Below are 26,248 nucleotides of genomic sequence, written 5' to 3'. Positions count from 1 at the left end.
AAAATTGTTTTATTTGTTGTTTGGCTATAAGCCCATATTGTACTTCTTGGATACTGTGGGAGAAAGATATGATGTGGAATATAGGTTGTGGTAAAATACTGATAGCCTGCTGTTTGCAGCAATGAAGTTACTGCTAACAAACTTTGCAAGATACATTCTAGACTAACTTGTGCAGTCCCCGAAACAGAAAACTAACCAGTTTCTCAAACCCAAGTTTTCCTACGTAAGTTAGGGATTCCTAGTTTCTTGTCATGCCTCTCTCAGGTGCCACTCCAGCAGCAACTTTATGACAAGGGATGCTTCATGGATAGGATGTGGCCATGCAGCTCAGCAACAGAGTTATACGAACTGCTTTGGGGAGCAATGGCCTAAGGGCAAAGGAAGGTAGGGCCAACATGTGTCTTGATGGTCATGATCTCTTGTGTTGCATTTGTAGGAGTTATTTTGGTGGCAGTACTGGTGAAGAAAAGAATTTACATTATAGCAGAGTGGTTCTGCTTTGAGAAGTGTAGATTTAAATACTTTCAATGGTACAACATAGCAAGGCTGGTTAAGATCCTCCATATATCATACTAAAAAAAAGTAACTTGTGGGGGAGCCAATTACTGGTGTTTAATCATGTTTATTCTGTTACTGACGAGAAAGTTTGCTTCTTAACTTAGCTAGACTCTAGTTCTTACAGCACTGTTGTGATAAAAAAAGAAAAACTTGCATACAAGCATACATACAGTGAGTGCAATCTTTTTCCTCCTACTGTTGACATTAGCATGAGTGGTACCTGACTGCTGTTCAGAGTCCATTAAAATCTTTGAAGAGCTGTCAGGAGTATTTATGTTGTGAAAGTCTTTCTACGAGTAGGCTATCACCATTACTGAACAGTGTTTAGCTAGTACATGCAGGGGAGAGCTACCCCTAAAACTTTTAAAACTATTTTAAAAACTGTGAACAAGGGATTGTGATCATAAATACTGCTTTATTCTGATGTAACTAGGAGTTGGCAACACTAAGCTGTACTCCAGTGCTCTGCCCTGGTTTCCCTTCCTGTGCCAGCAAACCGATTGTCTTATTTTCAGTGGCTGACCCTGGGAAGGAAGCAAAAGGAATAAAGGAAGGAAGCAAAAGGAATAAAGGAAGGAAGCCTGGAATAAAGCTAAACTTAATTATTATTAAGTCTGAGAACTTGGGCTGCATGAGGAAGACAAACCTTGAATCATAGATTTACCCTCCCATCCACCAAATTCATCTGTTTGATGGGCATCTTGTTTCAGCAGTTTTTCTGATCAAGTGGACATTTCCATTTCAGCACTGGGCAGGGGCCTGAGCAGTGCTGAGTAACATGGACAGAGGACAAGCTCGCAGGCCTTGCACCAGGCTGCACCAGGCAGTTGCCAACTTCAACCATTGGACCACATCGACTGCTCCAACACTACACAAAAACGAGTTCTTCCCAAAGACAGAAAGTGCAGAGCCTGTCCCGGCTGTCTATACAGCTACCTCTAAAGGCAATGAGGTTTAGCTCGCCTCCTAAGATAGCAGCATTCCTGATGACCATCACCGCAGGGCTGCTCGTACCCGCCAACCGGGCCGCAGTGCTCTTCCACCACACGGGCCAGGCCTCGCCGCAGCGGCCATGTAACCAGGCTCCCCTCCCGCCCACCCTGGATCATTCTAGATGCCGAGGCCAATCCCAGAGAGCTGTGCCGCGGCCCTGAGGCGGGCGGGAAATCCCCAGGACCGCAGGACGGTGAGGTAGCCGGCGATGAGCGGCGCCCGCCCCAGACCTCCCGCCTCCTGCAGGTGCGAGGGAACAAAAGGCGGTGGCTACGGGACTGCCCCCAGCCCCCAGCACTGCCGCAACGAGTCCCGGGTGGCGGGCAGGGATCTCTCTTCGGCAAGCACTCCTAAAGTAGTCCCTCTTTGTTCACCAGCGGCAAAGGTTGGATTCACCTGTGTCCCTCCGCTGCGGCGCTCTTGCTCCCGCCCCCTGGCCCCGGAGCCGCCTGTCGGCGCAGGCGGGGTCCACCGGGGCGGGGCCGAGGCCCTTTGTGCTCCCAGAATGCACCAGCTTCTCCTCCGCGGGAAACAAAAATGGCGAGGGGTTACGGTGGAGCCGGGCTGTCTGTGAAGCAGGTCTGACCCCTCCCCCACCCTCTATTCCCCTGCTGCGCCGCGGGGCCCGTGCCCGGGGGGGTCCCGCTGGGCACCGAAGGCCCGGCCGCACCGGGGCGCCGGGGGAGGCTCCTGAGCTGGCTGATTTCCCTGTATGAGGCGGTTGGCACCACTGGAGAGACCGAATGAGGTGAGGGGTTTGGGGGGGGGGGGGGGCATGGGGGGCGGGCCGGGCTGCGGCAGGGGGGGGAGGTTGGGGGGCGGAGGGAGGGGCGGTGGGGCGAGGGGCTGGGGTGTGTGTGCGGGGCAGGCGCGCCCCGCAGCTCGGGCCGCCGGTGCCGCATCCTCCCCCCTCTTTCCCCCGAGGCGGCCGCGCCACCCGTCGGGGAGGGGGTGCGAGGGGCCCCGCTCCGGCGCGGGGGGCCCCGGAGGCCTTTGGGGGAGGCGGGGGAAGCTCCCTCCGAGGCAGACGCTGGGAAGCGAGGAAGGGGTCAGCGGTGCTCACCAGTGACCAAAACAAAGGGAGCGGAGGCAGGCAGGCCGTCGAACGGGGCCGCGGAGGTGCTGCAGCGGTGAGGCGGCAGTCGGGCTTGTGGCTGCTGTGTTTTCATCTGCTCGTGTAAGGGTATTGTCCGAGTAGGCTGCATTTGCTCGAGGGCGCAGAGCGCAGCACAAAAGAGGTTGTGGTCTTCCCTGGTAACTTTGTTTTTGGCTTCTTTTTTTTTTTTTTTTTTTTTTTTTTTTTTTTTTTTTTTTTTTGGTTTTTTTGTTTGCAACGCCTCACCTCGTAGTCTCTTGTCAAGAAGGAGAATATGAATTGGACGCTCACGTTTTTAGCTCATACGGTAACTTGGTGGCTGGAAGGATGTGCAGCAGCGCCTTTTCTTTGGTATTTGAGTTCTGTAGGAAGAATGGGTTGATACTTTGTTAGTCTTGGGAACAATATGGGACTATGTTGGAGGCTGAGGACGGTGATACCAGTGTTGAAATCCTGGGAATTAGCATCCTCCCATGAAGTATCTGGGTACTGTTTAAAGGAAGGGCACTGAGTAATTATTGAAAGGGCCTGCCAGGAGAACAGTACAGCATTATGCATGTTTCTTGAATTTCTGATAGCCTGTGCTCATGACTTTTAAAAGGCCATGGTAGTGTATAACAGCATGATTTTCTTCTGACTTAGTGTAAGGGAAAGTGGTCAATGCTTCAAAAGGAAGGGATAATAACAAAACAGTTCCCATGGATTTTTTTTTTCTGTAATCAGGTTGGTAAAAGTTAGTATGTTAATGTTTGTCCTGAATTTACAATTAATTTGAAAGCATTTGAGGTTAAAAGAAAAAAAGCTTAGTTTTTACAGTACTGCAATACAGGTTAATAGATTTGTAGCATTTTAGTGGAAGGAGAAGAAAGGAAAAGAAAGATTGAAAAAATGAAAGAAGGTGTATGATAAAGCACTAAAGTGAGAAGGATCTTTGTGAGGAACTACAAGCTGGTTAATTGTGGATCTGTACTGAGTATAATGTAGCAGTGTTACTGTTAACTTTTTCAAATATAGATTTGTGGCTTCTCAACAACTTATCTTTTCTACTCTGGGAGGAATTTTAAATCAGATTTAGGTTGCTTCTCAAAAGTTGGCTTAAAATGGCTAGTTACCATTAAGTGGCTGAGAATTTTGTTTGTTTCAAATGGATGGAAGACATGCACTGGTAGTTAGTATCAAGGTTGATACAGTTCATTTGTCTTTCCCTGTATTAGAAGATCAGGTGAAATATATGAGCAGCAGTAACAAGTGAATTGTGTTTTGTTTGCTGGTAGAGAGTGGTCATCTGTAATTCCCTGGAGATAGATGTGAATGAAAATAGTAATAATTGTTTTCAGGTGTATTTTGTGCTCCTCATGCAATTTGTGGAGAGAAGAAACACGTGCAACTAGAAGTGAATGTAAATTTCATAGTTTGTGCATCTGACAGTACTTCGTATGTGACCGACCTATGAAGAGTTGTTTTCACCTTCTTTACAGGCCTTCCTTGCAGGAAATGAAGGGGAAGTGTGTCTTTGGGTAAAACACATCAGGAGAAGAATTATAAAACCACAGGCATAACTGGGCAGGGTGATACCTGTTAATGAAAACACTAAAGTTGAATTTACATTTTGAACAATCTAGATTTGAAGCTGATGGTTTCTTCCTAGAAGGTAGAATATCAATGGAGGAGTGAAATCAAGAGGCTTTATTTTCTTTAGTAGGAAGAAGGCTAATGATAGTATTCCTGATGAGTCTTGAACATAATGAATTCACTAAATATCTTGGAGAATAATACTTACGCTTTAGATTGATTTATTTTTAGTTTCTTCCTGTGGAGTGCTCATGAACATTGCTGTTCTTGTAGACTAGTCTTAAAGAAAAATTTATCTTCACGGGCTTTTGATCATTTCTGAAATCCTTTTCCTCCCTCCCAACTACCTCCCAGTGAAATTCATCATGTTGTAGTTTCTTAGCTTTTTCACTGTTTGAGTGCATGCTCATATTACACTCCTTTAGGTATGTTGCTGGGCATATTGTATTTGGGTACTGTAGAAATCCAATAGGCAGTTGCTGTGCTCAACGAGGTGCTAAATTTAAAATTAGGGGAAGATCTGATATGAAGAGGCATGTTATGACCTATTGTCATTGTTTTCTCCCGGCTACTACCTCTGCTTCTTCCCTTTGTGTACAAACACATGGTCCGTTCCAAATAAATGGCTCCTATAGTAGAAGACTGCCCTGCTCCTCTGTGTGCTAAATTGTAAGGAAATATGTAGTTCTGTAATGATCTTTTTAAAAAGACCATTGGTCTAGGAGGCCCTCGCCTGAACCCACCTAGTTTGAGGTCTTTATGCACTGGGAGAACCAAAACACACTATTCTAGATGTCATCTGAACAGTTCTGTGTAGAGGGCAATAGTAATTTTCCCTCAGCCTTCTGTCTGAACTTATCTATAATGAGTAACAGATCCATAGATCTAACTGCTAATCAGGTGAATGGGCTGCAGGGACTTGCTCACTTCTATTACCTCTTTTTTGGAACTAAAACTTACCACTTTAGTCAGATAATATGACAGATACACTATGAAAAGCATAGAGCTACTTAACAAAACCACATTATTGAAAAAATGTTCTATGTTTACCAGAGATTGCATTGAAGTGTCTAGACAGACAGAAGAATAGAGCAAAAATGGTAGCCAAAATGTGAGGCTCTTTCAAAGGATTAAAAAGAAACAAAAATGAACAGCAGCTCTATTGGGATAGTAGTGTATTACATGAAAATCACATGACTGTGATGGGTGGTATTATGGTTGACTGGACAGATCAGAGATGTAAGCAAGTTACAATTTTTCATCTTGCTGACAAGGAACAGCTTATACAGGGATTGTCATGAAGTCAGTGATAGAGCAGAGTTTTTCTGCCTTAAACGATACTTCAACTTCTCTCCATGGTGTATTTTTAAGCATTGTTTGCTTGTGTTTGCTTAAGCATTGCTGTGAATTGGGCTGCTGCACATGTTTAAACAAAAGTGAACTTGACTTATTCAGGCTTGACGACCTTTTGTATTAAAAATGGCAGGATCTGTGGAGAAAGGGAGAGAGGAGTGGGTCTCACTTATCTTGACTTCAGCAAGGGTGAAGGAAGTGGCTGACAGGAACCTCATGAAATGCATCAGAGACTAAAGCAAAGCGCTGCATCTGAAGGAAGAACCCCAGGCTAAAATTGGCTGGGGATCTGACAGATGAAAAGCAGAACATGAGCCAGCAGTGTGTCCTGTGAGCAAAGGCAAGTGGTATCTTGGGCTGTATTTACATGAACAGAACCAGAAGGTTGAGGGGAAATTATTATTTCCCTCTACACAGTACTGTTTAGATAGCATTTAGAATGTGTTTTGGTTCTCCCAGTGCATGGAAGACCTCAAAATAGATGAGTTTGGTGGAGGGCCTCCAAGACAGAGGACTGGAGCACTTGCCCTATGAGGCAAGGTTAAGAGAACTTGACTCATTCAGCTTGGAGAAGACTTCAGGGAGGCCTAAGATCAGCCTTCCGGTTCCTACAGGAAGATTACCAAGATGGAATTAGTCTTGTCACAATATTGTATGGCAGCAGGACAAGAGATAACACGTGTTGAAATAAGAGAGATTCTGGTGTGTGTGTGTGTGTGTGTGTGTAGGGGGGAAGGAATTTTTGCTGTTGTTTTCCCCCCCCTTCCCCTGCAAGGACAGTTCATCTCCAGGAACAGGGTCCCTGGGTGGTTGTGTGGCCTCCATCAGTGCTTTTCAGGAGCTGACTGGATAAAAACACCTGATCTGGCCTCATGGCTCATGCTACACTGAGCAGGACCAAAGAACTTCTGAGATCCCTTCTAACCTGAATTATTCCATTATCCTGAACAATTGTAGACATTTAAAACAATTTTGAAAATGTGTTTCTTATCCCCTAATCATTACTCTTGGCTTTTCTAGACTGAGGGATGCCTAGGTCAGAGGCCCTTTATGCTTCTTTTGTACAGTTGATGATGTGGTTTAGGCTTTTGATTGGACCAGAATACAAATTAGTGTAGAGATATGGAGCTCAAAGTGTGTATTCACGTAGACGTTCTTGACATGGCATGTTGGAAGCTCAATAACATTTGGCTATGTGAAGTACTGTAAAATGATAGATTGTAGTCTAGATTTGTACTGGATTCTCTGCTTGAAGAAGTTCATGCCAATTTACTATTTCAATGGCCTGGTCAGGTATAATTAGAGTAGTGACTGTTGCAACATAGTTGCTGTTGTTAAAAGCAAAGTGAACTTTTGTGTTTTGTAATTTTTAATTTTATTTATTTTTTTTAGTCGGGCTGATGCTGACAGGTAGGGTCTGGGTTGAGGGAGAGAAGTATCCTATAAAGTCTGCTTTTCTTGGCCTAGCAGCAAGTTTTTATTTGGCGGAGAAGAAGTATGGTTGACATAGTGAACAGATAATATTTAGCATGAGTTCTTATAAATGGTAGAGAAAATGGAAGGAAGACACAGGCTGGAAGTTTTGTTCAAAGCATGGCTTAGCTTGGTTATGCAGTGCCGAGTAAGCCAGCTAAGATTGGCTCTTGGAAAAAATTAATTTCCCTTTTCTACTGTCCTCTGGCTGTGAGTGGTTGCTGCTTGCCGAGTCACCAGACGTGAGGTACTTTAATTTGTTCAAAATATCAGAACATTATATAGTAAGGAAGAGAAAATGGAACAGAAAGCTTATGAAAAAATTACCCTGTCATTCCAGAGTTGGTGAGAGAGGAGCAAGCTGCTTTATTGGAAATACTTTTATGAAACTGCCCTCAGTTTTGTGTGTTCTGAGCCCTTGCTAGAACTTTAGTGCCCCCATCCCGTTTGTGATGTTAACTGTGTTGTTTTAAGGAGAGCAAAACAGACTTAGTATTTTACAACCCTTTCTCATAATTGTTTTCTTTGATGTTTAAGTGTAGTTTGTCACACTTTCAGAACTTAAATTGATTATATCTAGTTATAAGTTCTTTCACTGGATCTTCCTCTCCTGTGTGATACCACATCTTCCAGTTTTGAGAAAGATACTAAACCTATGTGAATTATCTTAGTGGGATGCTCTGTGTGTGATTTATAGTCTTACTTCTGTTCTTCTTAATCTGCTGGGCTCCCTAAACTCATTTTTCCTGCAGCATGATTTTTATTTGCTGAGAATAAATGAATTATCTGCAGGTCCCACTTTTATGAGTTATTTCAGTGAATTAAAATTTTTTGTTCATATGTTTTGGGCACTTAATTTGCTATCTTTAAATTGGTTTCCATAAGCTGGCTGTACTCAACAATTTACCTATCTTCTGTTACTGTTGCAGTATTCCTGATTCATGTAGCCCTTCTCCAAGAAATTTCCTAAAGTGGCATGGGTTGCCAGTGAAACTGTCAGTTATTCAGTCAGGCAATGTCAGTGGAAATAAATGAGTGAACTGAGGTGGATGGAAAAAACAACTTGTCAGGGGAGTTTCTTAATGGGAGTTAAGAAACTGCTGCTTCACAGGAGTTGTTACAACTGAAGTAGTACAGGAGTATCAATGACCTGAACCTGGCTGTGCTGCTCAGGAAAAAGATACTTTAAAACAAGAGGGAGAGTGCTTTGTCCTTTTAGTCCTTTAGCTTCTTCAAATTTTTTTCTCCAACTTTACTACTTCCTCCTTCTGTAGGATTGGTGTGGAGATACAGGAGTCAGAGGCACCTGACGATCAGTGGTATCTCTAGTCTCGTATGAAAAGGTTAGAAAGCATTACAAACAAGTCAAAACTAAAATCTTGGTTTTGAGAAATAAAATGCTACGCATAGCCAGAAACTGGACTAATTTAGGTAGCTTAACTTCAGAGGGAGTTTACCATTCCCTAATCACAAAATATGACAACTATCTCGTGCTGCTGCAACATATTTTAAAGTAATTCATAAAGCAGATGAATAGATAGGCAGTCTACCTGTCTTGATTGCGAATACCTATGGTTATGATCTAGACTCTGAGGTGAAAAATCAGTATTTTCTATACTTCATGAGATCAACTGAAGATATGGTGAAAAGTGTTCTTCTACTTTGGAGTGTATTTAAAAATGTAGACATGTTTTACTGAATTGTCCTACCGACTTAGGAAAGATTGTATGGGTGCATTGAATACTCTCTTTGCATTTTAAATTCTTGAGTAAGAACACAGCCAAAACATTCATTATTGAGTAAAGGATGCAAAGCTAAGGTGAGACATGCTGTGTGAAAGTGTTGTTTAGCTGTGCAAGCTAAATGAGAAATAATTTTTTATATCAAACTAGTTTTTCTGAAACATAAAACATCTGTTGGATATTTTGCAATGAGAAACTCTTGGAGATAAGTTGTTAAGATGGTGGGGAAATTGTTACTTAAACATTACTAACTTTGTTGGTAACTATAAATGGTATGGTAGGAAAGTGGTATGGAACTAGCTTGAGGGGAAACTTGAAAGAAAGTTTCTGGAAAATGTGGAACCTTTCATTTCAAAATTGGTAAGCCAAATGTTAACCTCATTATGCATTTTCATGTAACTTCAATAGAAATTTTAATGGTTGGTGTGACTTTTTGGCAGCCTGCTATGGCAGAGACCTGTGGTAAGACAAGTGAGAAAGTTATTAGTGTTTAAAGGATGTATTTTTAATGCTGGTCTGCAATGAATTTCTTGTTATTTCTTGTGCAGTGTTTCCAAAAGGCATTTCAGAGATACCTACTTGAAGCAACTTAATGCTTGCTAATTGATGTCAACTTGTTAAAACAGTAGCTCTTCCCACCCAATCTCTGTGAAAAACAATGAGGCAATGTTTCCCTGAAGAGGAACTTCTTGTCCATGTGGAAAGCAACTGTTAAACTAGCTCCATGTGTCAGCCTATTGTGATAACTAACTCTATTTTCAGTCCATGTGTTAGATAAACCATAAACTGCCACAGCAGGAGCTACTTCATGAGCTGTTTGGTTGTCATGTCAGTAGTGCTATCTCCCACAAAGAGAGCAATGTGGACAATGGATAAGTGTCTGCTTTATTGGCTCAGATTTTGCTGTGTGTCAAGATCCTTCAGTGTGTGAAGTAGCTATTGTGAATTTAGGCTGAGCTTAATGCATAGACTCAAGCGTATTGTGCTGGAAAATGATGCACAGAACATTTTCATTTTAATTTGGAGTTATGGGACAAACTTCTGTAAGTCAAAAAATGCCACATGATTTTAAAGGCTTTAAGTACGAAACTTTTTAAAAATAGTTGCTTTTTAAAAATGGAAATCTGTACCAGATTATGTCTAAATTTATTTAATGTGTATTTTTGCTTATTCAGTACAATATCTTTTGCACACTGGACAAGAAGAGCCAGCATTCCTGCCTTTAACTTCTTTCTCTAGTTTTTTTAATCAAATCAAATAAAAAGCTGGAAAGAACATCTATGAACTTCTGAAAGAGTAGTCCTGTCAAAACATTGGTTGAACTGTTTCAAGGAGCGCTAGTGAATTTGCCTTAAATGCTTTGGATTATACATGACAAGTTATTGACCCATTTAATGTGCTAAATCAAGGTCATAGATATAATTTAAAGTATCCAAATGCTTTAGTACTTTGTATTGATGAATCCTTTACAAGAAGAGAATTACTGGCTTGAGACCAGGTTGTACCAGGTTGTAGTTTTACACCTACTTCTAGGCTGATCTGCTCAAGCCTTGCTCAGCCTTTGAACTCTCCTTGCTTTGTGCTAAGTGGATGTGTGTGTAGTCAGAAAAGTTTGGGGAACTGGTGGAGGCAAAAACTTTTTTTCTTTCTCTCTTGACTTTGACTTCAGGCTTGTTTATTTATGAGCCTGCCTGGTACTTGGCTGCATAAAAGGTTGTACAGATACTTAGAATTTTGACTTTTATGTGTGAAGAGCGATAGTGAGATTTTGTTTTTACTTCACTTGTCTTTTTTTTGTCTCTGATTCTAACGGAGAGAAAAACTTACTTTACATTGGAAGCTAGTGTATAATTGATTTGAGACCTTTTTATCTTCCTCAGATATTTGATTGGCTCATATGTTGTATAAGTAACACTATGTTGAATGTTTTTTGTGCATTCTTTGGTGCTTCTTGTGACTGTATGAAGAGTTTCTGAACTGAGAAGCTTGTGACTCCCAATTTAGTTGATTTTGTAGAGGCTTTTTGTTTGTATAAATTTATCTCTGTCAAATTTTGTAGGTTCTTGGGGTAGCAGAGGTACTACTACTAAGGGTGCATAAAGTCTGAAGAAACATGACCACTTTTTTAGTTACCTGAAGTTCTGGAGTTAACTGAGTTCTAGCTGTGAATCATTAATTTCAAATTTATGGTTTCTTTCTCCGGGCTAATTTTGATTACCTTTTTCTTTTGCTTCCCTTTCTTTAGAGACTCTACAGCGGTGGGTAATTCACTGGTCCATAAGCGGTCTCCTTTACGTCGAAGCCATAAAACCTCAGCATCTCTAACCAAGCTGTCATTACGTGATGGACAGAAAGCCAAAAAGCCACTGTGTAAATTTGAAGAAGGTCAGGATGTCCTAGCTAGATGGTCAGATGGCTTGTTTTATCTTGGAACTATCAAAAAGGTAAACAATTTTCTAACTTAGTCTTAAATGTTGGTTAAATATTATGGTATTATTGTCTCAGTATTAAATACATTCTTCTGTTCTGTCCATTTACTCATGACTTCTGTGGAACTTTTTTGTTTTTCAGATAAACAAACTGAAACAGAACTGCTTCATTATATTTGAAGACAGTTCCAAATCCTGGGTTCTCTGGAAGGACATACAAACAGGCAAGAACTTCAATGAAGTAGTCATTGTTTGGTATTTTATTTGTTTAGATTACTATATCTGTTCAAATAAGTTACTATGTCATGTTATTGTATCCCAAGGTGTGATATAGTTGAATATGACCTAGGATCACGAATGAGGCAAATTGAAAAAACCAAAAACTTTTCAAGTAACTCTTAATCATTGCAGTTACTGTTTGTTTGTTTTATTTTTTTATTTTCACATAACTATGTGTAGGGAGGGGAGAACACTTCTAAAAATAATCACATTAGAGTGTATTGGGATAGGGATAGAGTATAATACTCTGTCTTGAAGGGAACTGCAAGTCCTAATTGACATCAAATTTATGTCCTGTTGTTTTCAGTTGAAACAACATGATGTGGAAAGAAACTAAAGACTGGTAAAGCCTAGGTTTGGATGGAGTTTTTACATTTAAAAGTAACACCATAACTGTTGCACATAATAAACCATTACACATCTTGAAATATTCATATGACAAAGATCTGTGTAATTGTCAAGTCAAACATCAATTGTATGGTAGATTTGATTTTTCAAAATGTTTGAGGAATAGCTGCTATTTTGACAATTGAATGCTAATGAAGCATGGGTTGATTTCTGAAAATCGGCTCAAATTTCCTCCTCATGGAATAACATAGTCTTGATGTTTAAACTAAACACTTTGTCTAACAGGAGAAACCTTGTTTTCGTAGTATAAAAAAAAAATCAACTGCTTTACTTCTGAGAAGCTGTTCTGCTTCTAGATAGCACTAGTTTATGATCCTTAATTAATTTGTTGTAACTATCAAACTTCAGTGCATGAGTATGACAGCATGTAGATTAATTTGTATTTCAATCCAGGCTTTACATTGATATGTGGTATACTTGGAGCAAGATGTAGCTGTTTGCAAGCTAACATTTTTTTCCTTTTGTTACTGTTTGCCTTTGCATGTTTGCAGATATATATAGGAAGTAATAACATTTCCCAACAGTGTTGGAGTTACTAAATGTACTAAATCACCTTGGGCAGATCTGTCAAAAAGATACAAAACTTATCTATGAGTTGTCCAGATAGGATTTGTCTATGTATATTTTTTAGCCTGCATTCATATTCTTTATTCAGTTATTTAATTTTTATCGTTGATATTAAGGAACCCTGGACTGCATAGTAAATAGGCAATATAAAGCCTATAAATATCTGATAGCCAATGATAAGTGATGTATATTCTTTTAAAACACAGTCTATATAAAAAGTCTGAATTTATTTTTGTGAGGAAATTAGGCTCTGTAACTATGTTTCTACAATGCCTGGATCTGTAACTGAAACTATGAAAAAAACTGTATACATAGTCATTCTTCAAATTGTAGATGTAGTCTGGAAAACATCACACTTTCATCTTTGTCTAGGAGCCACTGAAAGTGGGGAAATGGTCTGTACAATATGTCAGGAAGAGTATTCAGAAGCACCAAATGAAATGGTTATATGTGATAAATGTGGTCAAGGTAACTGGCTTTTTTTTTTTTCCTCTTTACTGCATTTTAAAAGATGTTTTAATTTGTTTTATGAAGGAGGATATTTGCCTGGCTATGACTGCTCAACTGATCTTTAATTTTATAGCCCTTGGTGGCTATTAACAGCTCAATCAATAATGATAATCCATACTAAAGTTGACTAATCCTTGTTCTGTAAGTAAAGTTTTTTTTCCACTATGAAAATATAAAAGACCATCTGGAATGGGCTACTCTTTGATCAGGTTTTTGGCACTTAATGATGGTTAATGCCTAATTAGAATTAAAATTAGATTAGATTAGAATTAGAATTATAGTTACTTCTGTGTAAGCTTCTTTTGCAATCTTAACTCTTGGGCTGATATTTTTTTATATAGGTTATCATCAGCTGTGCCACACTCCAAATATTGATTCTAGTGTGATTGATTCAGATGATAAATGGCTCTGTCGACAGTGTGTTTTTGCAACAACAACAAAGGTGTGTTTCTAGAAAACATTCATCACTACAATCTGTATTGACTGCATACTTTGCTTTGAATGCTGAAACATTGGAAGTTGAAACAAAACCCATAAAAGAGCATTTTTTCCAATGATCTATTTTTCTGATAACTTTGATCCACTTAACACTTTTTATGTGTTAAGAATTAATTTTATTAATAGATGACATTTAGTTTTCAAATTTTTCAGACAAATATGCTAGTGTTAAAACAAAAAAGTGAAGGTGTTTTATGTGATTATAGACCAATTTTTGTAATTTTCAAAATAAAGAATTTGAAATTTTGGAAGATATTACTGTTTTTTGTAAACGAATGTATTTGTTTTGGTGCAGAGGGGTGGTGCGCTTAAGAAAGGGCCAAATGCCAAAGCACTGCAAGTCATGAAACAAACATTACCATATAATGCAACAGACCTCGAGTGGGATGCAGGTCATAAAACCAATGTCCAGCAATGTTACTGCTATTGTGGAGGACCTGGAGAGTAAGTAAACAGATAATACATAAGAACTTGTACTCTGTAATGCAGCTGCAGGCCCTGACTCTGTAGACATGTGAACTTATTAGCTTCTGTATCTATTGTGTGGAGATATTAAACTTAATGCAAAGTGGAATTTTGTATTTTATATGTAGTTTTAAAGTGCTGTTTGGGAAATGCATAAAATCAGATCTTTGGTTCATTTCAGTTTTGTCACATAACATCACAGCCCATTCTACAATAAACAAGATTATATTTTATTGCATTGCTACTGTTGACATGTTGAGATGGAGTTGTCATCTTGCAATTGTACACTCTATTTCTCACGTTAACTCAGCTTTTGCATTACTCACAAATGTAAATGTATTTAAAGATCAGTTTATTAAATTTTATTGGAATAGAGAGCTGTCTGATTCTACCATAATCTCATATCCTGGATTTCAGTTTTTGGCAGGGAAGATACTTTTTTTTCTCTTAGGGTGTTAGTTCTCTGCTAGTTCTTGCTTACGAGAAAAGCAAGAAGAGGTCTTCTTACACAGGTAGAGATAGATAATTTGGTGTCTGCATAGATGAGTGAAGGAATAAAACAGAACTGAAAATTTTGAGCCTAGACAAAAAGTCTGGTGTCTCACAAAATGAAGCTTTTCAGTTTATACTCATGGGACAGAGCTCTGCTTTGAGAATTTTATGGACTTTGACAAACATTGCCTTTGATTTTCCCTGGATCCTTTTCTCAAGGGAGAAGCTGAAAAAGGAAATGAATAAGAATGTGTGAACGGTGAGGTTCACTTTGAGAATTCAGGTAGTTAAATCATCAGAACAAATGTTTGTGACTTAATGTGACTGTGCTGTGCTTTGGAAATAACAAGGAAGCTAATATAGTATGTGAGAAGGAAGTTACGTGGAGTTACTGAACTCTTACTGAAAACGTGGTTATCAGAGGAAATTAAATGATTTTTTTCATTTAATGACTTAATACATCCTTTTGCTAGACTATCTTTCACTATTTTTAGTCACTTTTCTACTAATGATTCATTATGGAACTCAGTATTACTAAAATATCACTACAAATGACAGTTTCATAAACTGAAAATCTGCTTGGGTCAGAAGATGCCTCCCTATTTGATTTCAGTGTAATGAAAAACAATTTTCAGTAACCATTTTATCATATCATATCTTGTTTGTTTGTTTTTGTTTTGTTTTTTGTTTTGGTTTGGTTTTTTTCTGTCGGTGAAGCTGGTATCTAAAGATGTTGCAGTGCTGCAAGTGTAAGCAGTGGTTTCATGAGGCTTGTGTGCAGTGCCTGCAAAAGCCAATGCTTTTTGGTGACAGGTAAGGATTTTAAGCTTTATGGTGGTCTTCATTTAATATGTGGAGGGGATTTCACCTGTAAGTTTTTGTTAAGGCATTTGTAATGCAACAGTATTTTGCAAATACGGGGTGAATTTTGTGTAGATGATTATACAAAACAAAGCATGTGTTTAGGTGCCAGGAAGATGCAGTTTTTTGTCTCTTTAATGAAGAAAGGTTGGGTGATGGGGAGGTAACAAATGTGTAGCCAAATTCAAGCTGTTACTGATTTTAGTTAGTGTGGAAATCCATGATACTACAAGTGATGGTTACTGTGAGACGGGAAACTTAACAGCAGACAAATTTAGTGGGCCTGTAAGTTAGAGAAAAGCTTTGAAATTCACATCGTGTAGATGACTGATGTTCTGTATGTGACAGGCACCATGCTTCAGGGTAGGCTTTTGTTGTGTCTCTGTAGTAGTAGTTTCTGTACTAACAGTATAGGCAGCTGAAGAAAGCTGGGAAGTTAGACTAAACTGTGTATCCTCTGTTCCTGTATAAATAGTTGGGAAAAAAGGAAATGAAAAGACAACTGGTTTGTGCTTTTGATAAACTTATACCAGTTGGGGCAAGTGAGAAGGGAGTCAAGGAATATCTTGTTTGTCATCAGTTACACTTGAGGCTGTTGGTTGTGCTGGAATGGTTGTATGAAGGACCCAGGAATGTTAGGGTTGCTTGCACTGGTACACAGGTTTCTGCATTTGGGAGAATGGAATGGGGACATTACAGACCATCTTCACTGATGTAGTCACAGGTTTGTGGACTTTCTAAAATGGAGGGAAGTACCTTGTATCTGGCCAGGTAGGTACCAGTACACATTATTGAAGTTGATGAAGGAATGTGAAAGATGGAGGGACTCTCAAATGTCATGTGGCTGGTTTTCTTGTTGGCTTAACTTCATTTTTTTCATAACTAGGGTGTTAAAACATTGAGAGTGTGTGTAAATACACTCATTATTCAGACACATCTACATATATGTATATGTCTATATTTCTAGGTTTTATACATTCATTTGCTCAGTTTGCAGTTCTGGACCAGAATACCTCAAACGTTTACCCTTGAGATGGTAAGTAGAATTTTGAGAGGGAAAGAAAACCAAAATGTGTGTGTGTGTGTGTGTGTGTGTGTTTGAATATATGCTCTGCTTTTCTTGTTTGGTATTTTGATTCTCCTTTCATAAAAAGAAATCCACTTGCTGTCTTAAGTTGTTTCCCGAGTTGTTCATACTGCTTATATGGAGAGGGACAACTTTCCCTTCAAAGTTTATCCTTGAATGTAGAGGTATATTGCAATTGTGTGCTCTTGGAATTTATTTCTGGGATTTTTCAGTTAAGTAGCAAGCAGCTATTCTTTTCTGTGGCTGAAGATTGAGATACCTGGGCAAAGTCTTTCTTGCTGGCTTAGGATCCTGCTGCTAGATAAGCCAAAGGTAGTGATTCAAAGCAGAATAAATCACTTGAACAAGAGAAATTACAGGAGACCTATTAATATTCTTCTCTGGAATTGAGTATTTTAAGTTGTGCTTTGTGTTCCTCTAGCATGACCATTCTAGTATCTTTTCTACTAAGTTATTAAAAAAGCCCCAACCAACCAAAAACCAAAACCAAACCAACCAAACAAAACAACTGCAAGAGACTTTTTTAATTTGTTTTTTTATTCAAATATTTCTTAATTCTAGGGTAGATATAGCACATCTATGCCTTTACAACCTAAGTGTTATTCATAAGAAGAAATACTTTGATTCAGAACTTGAACTCATGGCCTACATTAATGAAAACTGGGATAGATTGCATCCTGGTGAGGTAAGCAGTTGAAGTACTTTCTTGTTTTTCCTCAGAGTGATATGTATGTCCTGTAAGTCAGGGACCTATGAATTGTTTTATTCTGTATGTTAGATTGTTTACCTTAAAATTTAGTAATCCCAAATAACAAGATGACCATTTTTATATATCCTTGCAGAAACAGAAAGCTTTCTAAGTGGTATATGTTTTTCTGAGCTGTAAAATTTCTCAAGTGTTCCATGCAACTATTATTTATTATCAACATGGCAACTTTTATTAACTTATTCTCAACTGTTTATTCTGTTGCATATATATATTTTCCTTTTCTTCCATTTTAGAATTGTCTCATAGTTCTTTGAAATTTTCATGTGCACAGACCAGAAAATCTAAATGTAGAACTGAATGCAGAATATATTGCATATGAAGACATCTTCAAAATCTCTAAGCTGTAACACATAACATGGTACACAAACATTTCCTCTTTCCTTTCTCTTCCTATCATGGGCATGAGCAGATCATGTCCAGGTGTAAAGATTGGTTTGATCTCTTTCCAGTCTGATTCTACTACTTGGTTTTAGTTAATTCCTATCTTGGTTGTTTTTACAGCTGTTTGATTTACTGGGTAGTTACTGTAGTACTAAAGCAAATCTGTCCCCAAGCAAATTGACTTCATGTTTAACTGGGAGCAGCAGTGTAGCTATTTATTTCTGTATGTAAGGTTGGATGCAAAATCTGTCTCAATTCATATCTGCATATTGCTAGGAGAGTGTGCACTTCCTTCATGCATTGAAATTATTCAGGGTCTGAAGTTTTATAATTCAGGTGGTGTGCAGTTGGCTTGAAATTCTCATATCATGAGTACATCCTACTATTTTTCAGTAAATTCATACATCTGTAATCCATTTTTACAAGTGGACACAATTTGAAAATCACATTTATGTTCTTAGTTTCAATGAGTAACTGCTTCTCAAATAGTTTAAAATAGTTTAAAAGACATGTTTAGACTGAGTGTCAGTGGTTTGTTAGACAAGTAAATACTCAAGCATTACTAAAAGCAACAATTACTGTCATGATGAATAGACATCTGGCTTACTTTGGGATGCATGGCATGTCTTAACAAGTCATATGTCAATTCTGCCATATGAAGCTGCAAGCTTTAGTATAAAGGCTGCAGAAAATGTGGTAATTCTTACACCATCTTTTCAAGAAAATGAAATGTTCTCTGTCTTACTGCACAGTTTAACAAATACATAAGCTGTGTTTAAAGTTGACTTTGATTTCTCTTATTACTGAGGGAAATTTAGAAGAAAATTGTTTCTTTTTCATAATAATTTTCTTTGTATTTTACATGAAATTGACAGAATAGCTGGTAAGAGTAGCAGTGATGTGAATGAGGAGAGTGAGGCTGTCTGGCTACCATTGGCTTGGAACATATATGCCATTTCAATAAGTTAAAAGGCTACAGTCTTCACTGTGCTGTTTTCCCCTCTCTCCCCTTTTATTCTATCCACACTCGGTCTGTGTGAAAAATGCATAATTAAGGGGGAGGAAAAAGAGGGAAAATCTGAAATAAGGAAATTTCTTTAAGTGGTATTTTAATTCTGTAATCAGTATTTCTATAACTTGAAAGAAACTTTTAAGTCTAAAGACAGTAGGGGTGGATTTGGAATAAATGCATAAAAACTGTGTTGAGGAAATCTTGAAGACTATTCTGAAAAGATTCTATCTGCCTCTAAGTTGGGAAAAATTCTGTCTTGGAAAATTTGAGAGAAATGTATTTTATTACTTTGGTTAATCTGGTTTATTAAAAAAATTAATCACAAAAAATATGTACAAAATAATGGTATTAGTGTTTTTGTAATATCCTTAGCCTGCCACTGTTAAAAATTACACTTTTTTTCTTTAGCTGTTAATTATTGAATTAGAGGAAAAGTTTTAAAACCATAGGTAAGATAGGAATAAATGGTGGAATTATTAGACCTGCTAATTAGTAATTTTTAGCATGTTACTATTTACTATACAATAAATACAATAGTTATGTGCTGCAGAGTTGCAAGACCTCTGTATAGCAATGGATAGTTCTGAATGTATACAGTAAAGTTGTGTAAAAACAGTTGTTATTTTATTTGGCTAAAATTGGTTTAATGTCTCCCTTAACTTTGGTACTCAGCTAGGCTGACTGTGAATCTTGCCCAAAATTTCACTAATAGGTTGGTTTTTATGAGTATATTTACTCATTTACTTAGCTGTTAGCACATTTAATTCTTTGAGCATTTTTATCTGTCCTGTTGGTCAGAATTGTATTTTTTAGAAAGTATTAGAAGGTGAGGTTTTTTGAGCTGCAAATGTTGTACAGTTTGCTCTGTAGTAATCATGCTAATAGTGAAACTTATCAACTGTTTGTCAGCTCTGTAATTAAACATAAACTTACTGCCAAGCCAATTGGCTATAAATTCTGGAACCTTTTGGCATGGCAACTGGAAATATGGTGGTTTCACTCAAATTTAAAAATTGCTGTATAAATATCAAAATAAATTTATTTTAAATTCTATTACATAAATGTTGCTTGCTTCTTTATAGGCACCGCCATATGTATTTTGCTTTACATCTTTAACTCATGCATATGCAGCTTTTCAGAGGGAGGTTTCCATGATTTGGTAGCTTAATAGGGACCAGCTATTTCAGGCTTTGATGCAAGAAGGGAGGTTAGATTGGACCTGAGCAAAAAGGACAAGAAAATGGATTTACTTGTAAATTGATTTTCTGTGTGTCTTCATTTTTTTTTCTAATAAGTTGGATAATACTGGCAAAAATGAGTTAGGACTTGTTAGCAAGGTTCTGGTCAAAGTGATCATAAATGGCATGAATTACCTGAATGTGAATCATGGAAATATCTAGGATAATGATTAATATCCTTTGGGGTTAGGTAGTTTCCACAGCTTATGTACTTCTTAAATGTACTTCACATCCAAATCTATAGTCACAATAATTTAAAGTAACTGGAAAGTTTCTATTATTAAAGAATTCAACAGGTTAAATGATTTCTTAATATTCCACAGCTGGCAGATACACCAAAATCTGAAAGATATGAGCATGTACTGGAGGCATTAAATGATTACAAGACCATGTAAGTTGTTGGTACTTTTTGTTTTAAGTGTTGTTTGCCTTTATAATCTGATGTAGATTACAGTCTTTAGTCTCCTTTGCTCAATCTATCTGATGATCACTTTGGCTAACAGTTAAATACTGTTTCTGTTCAAACTATACTGTTATGCAACTATTTGAGTGGAATCCCTATCATTAGAAAAAAATGATTTTAAGTTTTAGCCTTTTTCCACTTCACCTTCTGTATATGAGTAAGGATGGCATTAGGGGAAAGGGGAATCAAATAGCATTATAATGAATATTCTAATTTACATAATTGTTTGCATGTACACTGTTATTTTAAAAGTTGCTTTCCCTAGGGTCAGAATTTTAACAATTAATTTAAAATCATTTAGGTTTATGTCTGGAAAAGAAATAAAGAAAAAGAAGCATTTGTTTGGCTTGAGAATTCGTGTTCCTCCTGTGCCACCAAATGCTGCTTTAAAGGCTGAGAAAGAACCAGAAGGAACTTCCCATGAGTTCAAAATTAAAGGCAGAAAATCATCTAAACCAATCCCTGATGTGAGGTAAAATAAACCAGTCATTCTAGCAATGTTGTGATGAATCAGAGCTACTTGGCTATACTTGTGGTGCCTACAAAAAGACCTTTTCATTGTATAATATGTATTTTTAAATGACTGTAAAGGTGGACTATTTGTGAGAACAAGACTTTGAACAGATTTAATTAGGTTTGAATGAGGATCTTAAAAAAAAAAAAAAGCCCAATCAAACAAAATCTCAACATAAAATTTAGCACTAAGAACAGTAGAAAATATCCCATCCCATCATTTGGGGGAAGCAATCTCCTACGTCTCTGGAGCTCTTTTGCAGTAATCTAACTAGAATTCTAAATAGGAAGTATGATGTCAAGCTGTATTAGCAAATGTTGCATCTTTTACTAAGTGTGATTATATGAATAAACACTATTTAACACTTTGTTCCTTTTCAGCATCAGGGAATCAGTAATGTCATTGGGTAGATCTTGTATCTGTATGTTATTCTAGAGGGAAAAATACATAGCCTTGTACCTGACAATTTTGATTTAGCAGAATAACCTCGTTTAGTGTAACATTTTAGCAGTAGACATCTAATTGTATATTAATTACCAAAGGAAAACGTATTCTTTGAAAATTATCTTCAATAATACAGAACAACATATAAATTTTCTTCTAGGGAATTAAGTAATGGTATAGAAAGAAAAGGGAAAAAAAAATCAGTAGGTCGTCCACCTGGTCCCTATACAAGAAAAATGATTCACAAAACTCCAGAGTCGTCTCCTCTGGTAAGGTTTTGGATATCTTCCCCCCCTCCCCCTTCTTTTTTACTTCTAACTGGATTGTAATTATTGTAGAAAACTATAACCAGTTAATCTGAATAACAGTATTCCCACATTTACCTTCAAGCTAAATTGATACAGTGAATAAAACTGAATTCAAGTAATTTTTTTTCCTTAGGATAATGAGCCAGTTCCAGTGATAGAGAACCCAGCCTTGGAATTACCCTGCACTGTTGGGTAAATAAAAAAAAAAAAATCTTCTGTAAAACACTTTAATGTCATGTCATTTACCTGTTTGCTTCTGAAATGTCAGATCAGTTTTTAATACAAGATTATTTTTGTTATCTTGCATATCAGGAAATCTGATGGAACCGCACATTCATCCAATACCTCAGATGTGGAATCCACAGGTGCTGCCAGTATGAAAGAAACTACCTCATCTAGCATTTCCAGACATTATAGGTAATTATTCAATTGCTGTATCCACCATAAAGATTAGGATTTGCAATATATTCTCATTCTAATAAAATTTTCTGAAATTAATACAGAAATTATTGGTTCTGCAATACTTTACCCATCATAAACAAAAGCTGCAGGGCTCTCTACAAGAGATCTTACCAAAGCATGACATGTAATATTCCAAGTCTGTTCTTGTGTTTTGTTTCTGTGGTGTTGTTTTGTTTTGTGGGGAGGCTGCTTTGTTGTTATGATTGGTTTTGGTTTTTTGTTTTTAAAACTGAGGCTCTGTTCTGCTTCCAGACTGTTTTCACCTTTTGGTTAACATGAAATCTGATTCAGGTAGTTTCAAAGAAATTGCGAAGAAGAAAGATTCATGAAGATAGATGCTTGTATGGGGGAGACCCAGACCAGCAACCCAGACTTACAGAAAGGCAGACACTGGTCTAGTGATCTGTGGTTTAGTTGCTGCCACTGCTCTTCTGTTGGTTTTGTTGTTTCTCTCTGTTACAGTTTTGGCAAAACAAAGGTAGGAGATAAGGCAAGAGTTTGACTACTGGAGGCAGCTGTAGTATATGCAGAACTGGTGGCAGACTAAATGGAGAAGAACTGAGGGTTATTACAGGGGGCTGCACCTCTGGGGATGTGGTTATTCCCTGTGATTTGGAATAAAGAGCATCTGAGACTCAGAGTAGAGCTGTAAATTGCATTTGGAAATCTAAAGAAATAGGACAAGAGAAAGCTTATCTTTATTAATTCTGCTTATAAACACATAGGTTGGGTTTTTATGTTCACTAAGTACTATTGGTTTTGATGTAAAATACATAGTTAAATCACATTTACTCAGAAAAAATTCAACTCAAATGTTTCCTGAACTTAGTTTTCCTATAAAGGCCACGAAAGAGCTGATGTGTACCCTGAACTAATTTAAGCAGCTTTTGTTTTTGTAGGTCATTGTATTCATGTTAAGTAGTGTGTATGCCATGATTTTTTACAGTCCATAGAGCCTGAAAAATTTCTGGCACAGTCTTAATAAATAAATTATTAACTACAATAAACTTTTCTGCAAATAAATTGTTACTTGAACTTTGCCCACTCAGCAAACATAACTTTCTCTTTTATTGAGGCACATGGATTCTCAATCTACTTATTCTGCCTCCTGTCTTTCTGGTTCATGCTATCAAGTCCTTTCATGAGTAATTTTTGTGTGCATTACTTCTACAAATAGTCTGTCTTTGAAACTCATGTTTAACGTCGACTTCTGAAATTTTTACCTAAGGACTTAATCACTGTTGCGTATTTCTGCCCTCTATTCAATTCTCTTTTAATGTTAAAAAAAACTGCACTTTTTCTCTTAGTATGTTACACAGGGTCTTGACCATCAAAGTTTGCATATTGTATAATTTAGGACTTTATCAAACATGTTTTAGTATGTACAAATTATTGATAATAGGTTTTTACATAAGGATTTATGTCTTGGACACTTTTAATATTTAGATCGTGGTTTGTTCTTGGATAATGTCAGCAGCTTCTGTTTTCATTACCAGATATACTGCATGCAAGTTTTGGATACAGATTTTTTGGCCACATATAGTAAATCGTTAGAAAGTCATAGGTACTGTAAAAGTAGTGGGGTAGAATAGTTTTTTGCAATATTTGCAATACCATATTTCAGCTTGAAGAATGTATAATTTTTTAATCCATAGCCTTAACTAAAATCAAATCTGCAACTTTTATAGTGTAGCATTTGTAATTAAGGCCGACCTGTGTGATAAAGCTGTATTTTTTTTATTTGCATGTTTAGGCATATTTGGTGCAGTCTTCTGAAGTCAGATTTTTATTTCCTTAAGAATGGGATTAATCTATATCAAAATAGAGCTCTTAACATATCTAGGAATAAGTTATTATAATTTAGCTGACATTTCTGAAATTTGGTTAAATTAGTAAAATGTTTAGAATTATTTTGCAAGTGCCATGTTCATACTAATTTACCTATAGGCAAGAAGTTAAAATAGAACAGACTTCATAGTATGAATTATGATATATACATGATACATACATGGATATATACATGATGATAAAGCATGCATTTGGATAAGTTCCTTGGAGTTAATGCTGGGTTGTGGTGGTTTTTTTGTTCTTCCCCCCAGTAGCTTATCTGACTCGAGAAAAAGGACTCGTACAGGAAGAACTTGGCCTGCTGCAATACCGCATTTGAGGAGAAGAGGTCGCTTTCCACGAAAAGCACTCCAGACTCAAAATTCTGAAATTGTAAAAGATGATGAGAGCAAGGAAGATTACCAGTATGATGAACTCAATACAGAGATACTTAACAACTTAGCAGATCAGGAATTGCAGCTCAATCATCTAAAGAACTCAATTACTAGTTATTTTGGTGCAGCAGGTAGAATAGCTTGTGGGGAAAAATACCGTGTTTTGGCTCGTCGGGTGACCCTTGATGGAAAGGTGCAGTATCTGGTGGAGTGGGAAGGAGCAACTGCGTCCTGACTGTAGGACTGAACATTATGTTCACTGCACTGTCATCTGTAAGTACAGTTCATAATGCAGAGCCATGAAAGAAACGTGTCTTTATATGTGTTTCTAAAAAACAAAACAAAGCCAGTTTAGCCTTAACATGTAATTGTTGTCATTACAGCTCTTGTGATAAAGACTTATCTTTTTAAAATCTGATCTGAAACTTAAATTTTTTAAAATGAACGTTGTTAGATTGTTTTAGGTTGGGATATTTTGGGTTACAATTGCTTAAAAATGTGCATGGTGTTTTTTAAAAAAAGACATTTTCTAGAGAACATTCCATGGATTCAGTTATTGTGATTTAGAGAAAATACTATGTAGATAGCACAAATCTTTGAAAAATTTTGGTTTTTCTCACACAAATGTTTGCAGAAATGTATTTCTATTTCAATACTTTCTAGATTTCATAAGTGCAGTGTATATAATGCCTACTGAAGACTGTAAAATACTAAAGTTTTCTTTCAAACAAAGTGTAAAAAAAAAAGAAAAAAAAATATATCGAGCCTGTAAATTGCTCTGTGACCAGACTTCATTGTCGTCTTAATATATTCTTTGTGCGTGTGTGTGCACGTGTGTGCGTATATACATGTGTATATAGGCCCACACAAACTTGTGTGTGTATATATATGTGTGATTGTGACCTATGCAATACAAATTATGGGACAGGCAGCTTCTGAAGATACATCCCATAATTCTTTTTTCAGGAATAGTTGCCAGTATTTACACAGCAGCATTTCTTCTCAGGCTTATTGGGTGCTGTTGCTTTTTATGTACTAAGGAAAAGTGTCAAACCAGTGCAGCGTGTTCTGGCAATGGGTGCAGTCCTTGGTGGTTGTATGCTGTAGGTAATATATTCCATTATTTTCCATGTGAATTACCTGTTAAAAATAATGCAGGATCTGAACATCTTGAAAATATTTCTTCTAGAAAAAACAAAATTTGAAAGTTTATTGTGGCACACTGATTGTAAATTTTGTGTCGCAGTTATAAACTAAATTGAGGAGTCACACAATATTCCTACATATCTGTAGAAGTCATTGTTTGATAAACATAGTACAAACAGAATGTTATTGCACAGGGTCAACATACGGTTTGTTGCCATTTGAAGTAACATTACTGATTTTATTACAACATTACCTCTTTTGTTTTTATAAAATGTACCAAGTTTTAAATTGATAAGTTTATTTTACGTGGGTTTTTTTGTTTTGTTTATTAAGAAAAAAAAAAGAAAGAGTCAGAGTCTCTTGCCAGTATTAGATGTTTTTTCCTTGCCTGCTACTTTTGAGGGAGTTTTAGCCAAAGAGTAAACAGAAGATTATTTTTACTTTGGTTATTTCCTGTACTGCATGAGGTTAGTTTTCTTACATGCTTACAGTTTGCCACCAAAATAAAATGAGGTAACATTTCAAATGACAGAGGTTCAAAGTGTACTGTCTGGGTTAGTACTTATTTATTCTGTTATTTAATTGTTTGACTTTTTCTGCTCATTTTGAACATCTTGAAATGGTGATTGTGGGTTTTTTTACTGCTTTTTATTCTTGTCACCTTATAGCCAAAGGAAGCAGACAGAGCTTTTTATCCTGTGCCTGGCTTATTGCTGGCTGGGTAATATTAGCTTTATAAAAATGCTAATTAAAAACTGCCACTTCTGTTTACCTTCACTAAAATGTGTGGTTTTACTCACACCCTCAGCTATTAATTTAATGTTGCCTTGCCTATACCTGCAATATTTTGATAACACAGCAACTTCAAGTTAATTTTTGAATGTTTATATCTTGGGATAATGCAAA

General features: G+C 37.2%; 1 protein-coding gene across 3 annotated transcripts; it reads left to right on the top strand.

Moving 5' to 3' along the window:
- Positions 1 to 2,065: 2,065 nt before the first annotated feature.
- On the top strand, positions 2,066 to 24,707 carry MTF2 (metal response element binding transcription factor 2). Of its 3 annotated transcripts, none has more exons than XM_030454787.1 (15): positions 2,066 to 2,299; positions 11,033 to 11,231; positions 11,359 to 11,440; positions 12,843 to 12,938; positions 13,322 to 13,422; positions 13,774 to 13,922; positions 15,153 to 15,248; positions 16,264 to 16,332; positions 16,945 to 17,068; positions 20,107 to 20,174; positions 20,548 to 20,718; positions 21,365 to 21,473; positions 21,646 to 21,704; positions 21,825 to 21,929; positions 24,077 to 24,707. In XM_030454787.1, the coding sequence occupies exons 1-15, from the start codon at positions 2,295 to 2,297 to the stop codon at positions 24,429 to 24,431; spliced, it is 1,788 nt and encodes a 595-aa protein (XP_030310647.1). In that variant the 5' UTR covers positions 2,066 to 2,294; the 3' UTR covers positions 24,432 to 24,707. The 3 variants fall into 3 exon arrangements, with proteins under 3 accessions (XP_030310647.1, XP_030310646.1, XP_030310648.1); XM_030454786.1 differs by having other exon boundaries at positions 24,074 to 24,707; XM_030454788.1 differs by lacking the exon at positions 15,153 to 15,248 and having other exon boundaries at positions 24,074 to 24,707.
- Positions 24,708 to 26,248: the final 1,541 nt, after the last annotated feature.

The sequence above is a fragment of the Calypte anna genome, chromosome 8 (assembly GCF_003957555.1).
Source record: "Calypte anna isolate BGI_N300 chromosome 8, bCalAnn1_v1.p, whole genome shotgun sequence".
Classification (NCBI taxonomy): Eukaryota; Metazoa; Chordata; class Aves; order Apodiformes; family Trochilidae; genus Calypte; species Calypte anna.
This window is presented reverse-complemented; position numbering and strand designations above follow the sequence as displayed.

Coding starts and splice junctions, on each gene's coding strand:
- MTF2 (XM_030454786.1), top strand. Junction 20,175..20,547: donor TTAAATGATTACAAGACCAT/GTAAGTTGTTGG, acceptor AAAATCATTTAG/GTTTATGTCTGGAAAAGAAA. Junction 21,930..24,073: donor AGCATTTCCAGACATTATAG/GTAATTATTCAA, acceptor TCTTCCCCCCAG/TAGCTTATCTGACTCGAGAA.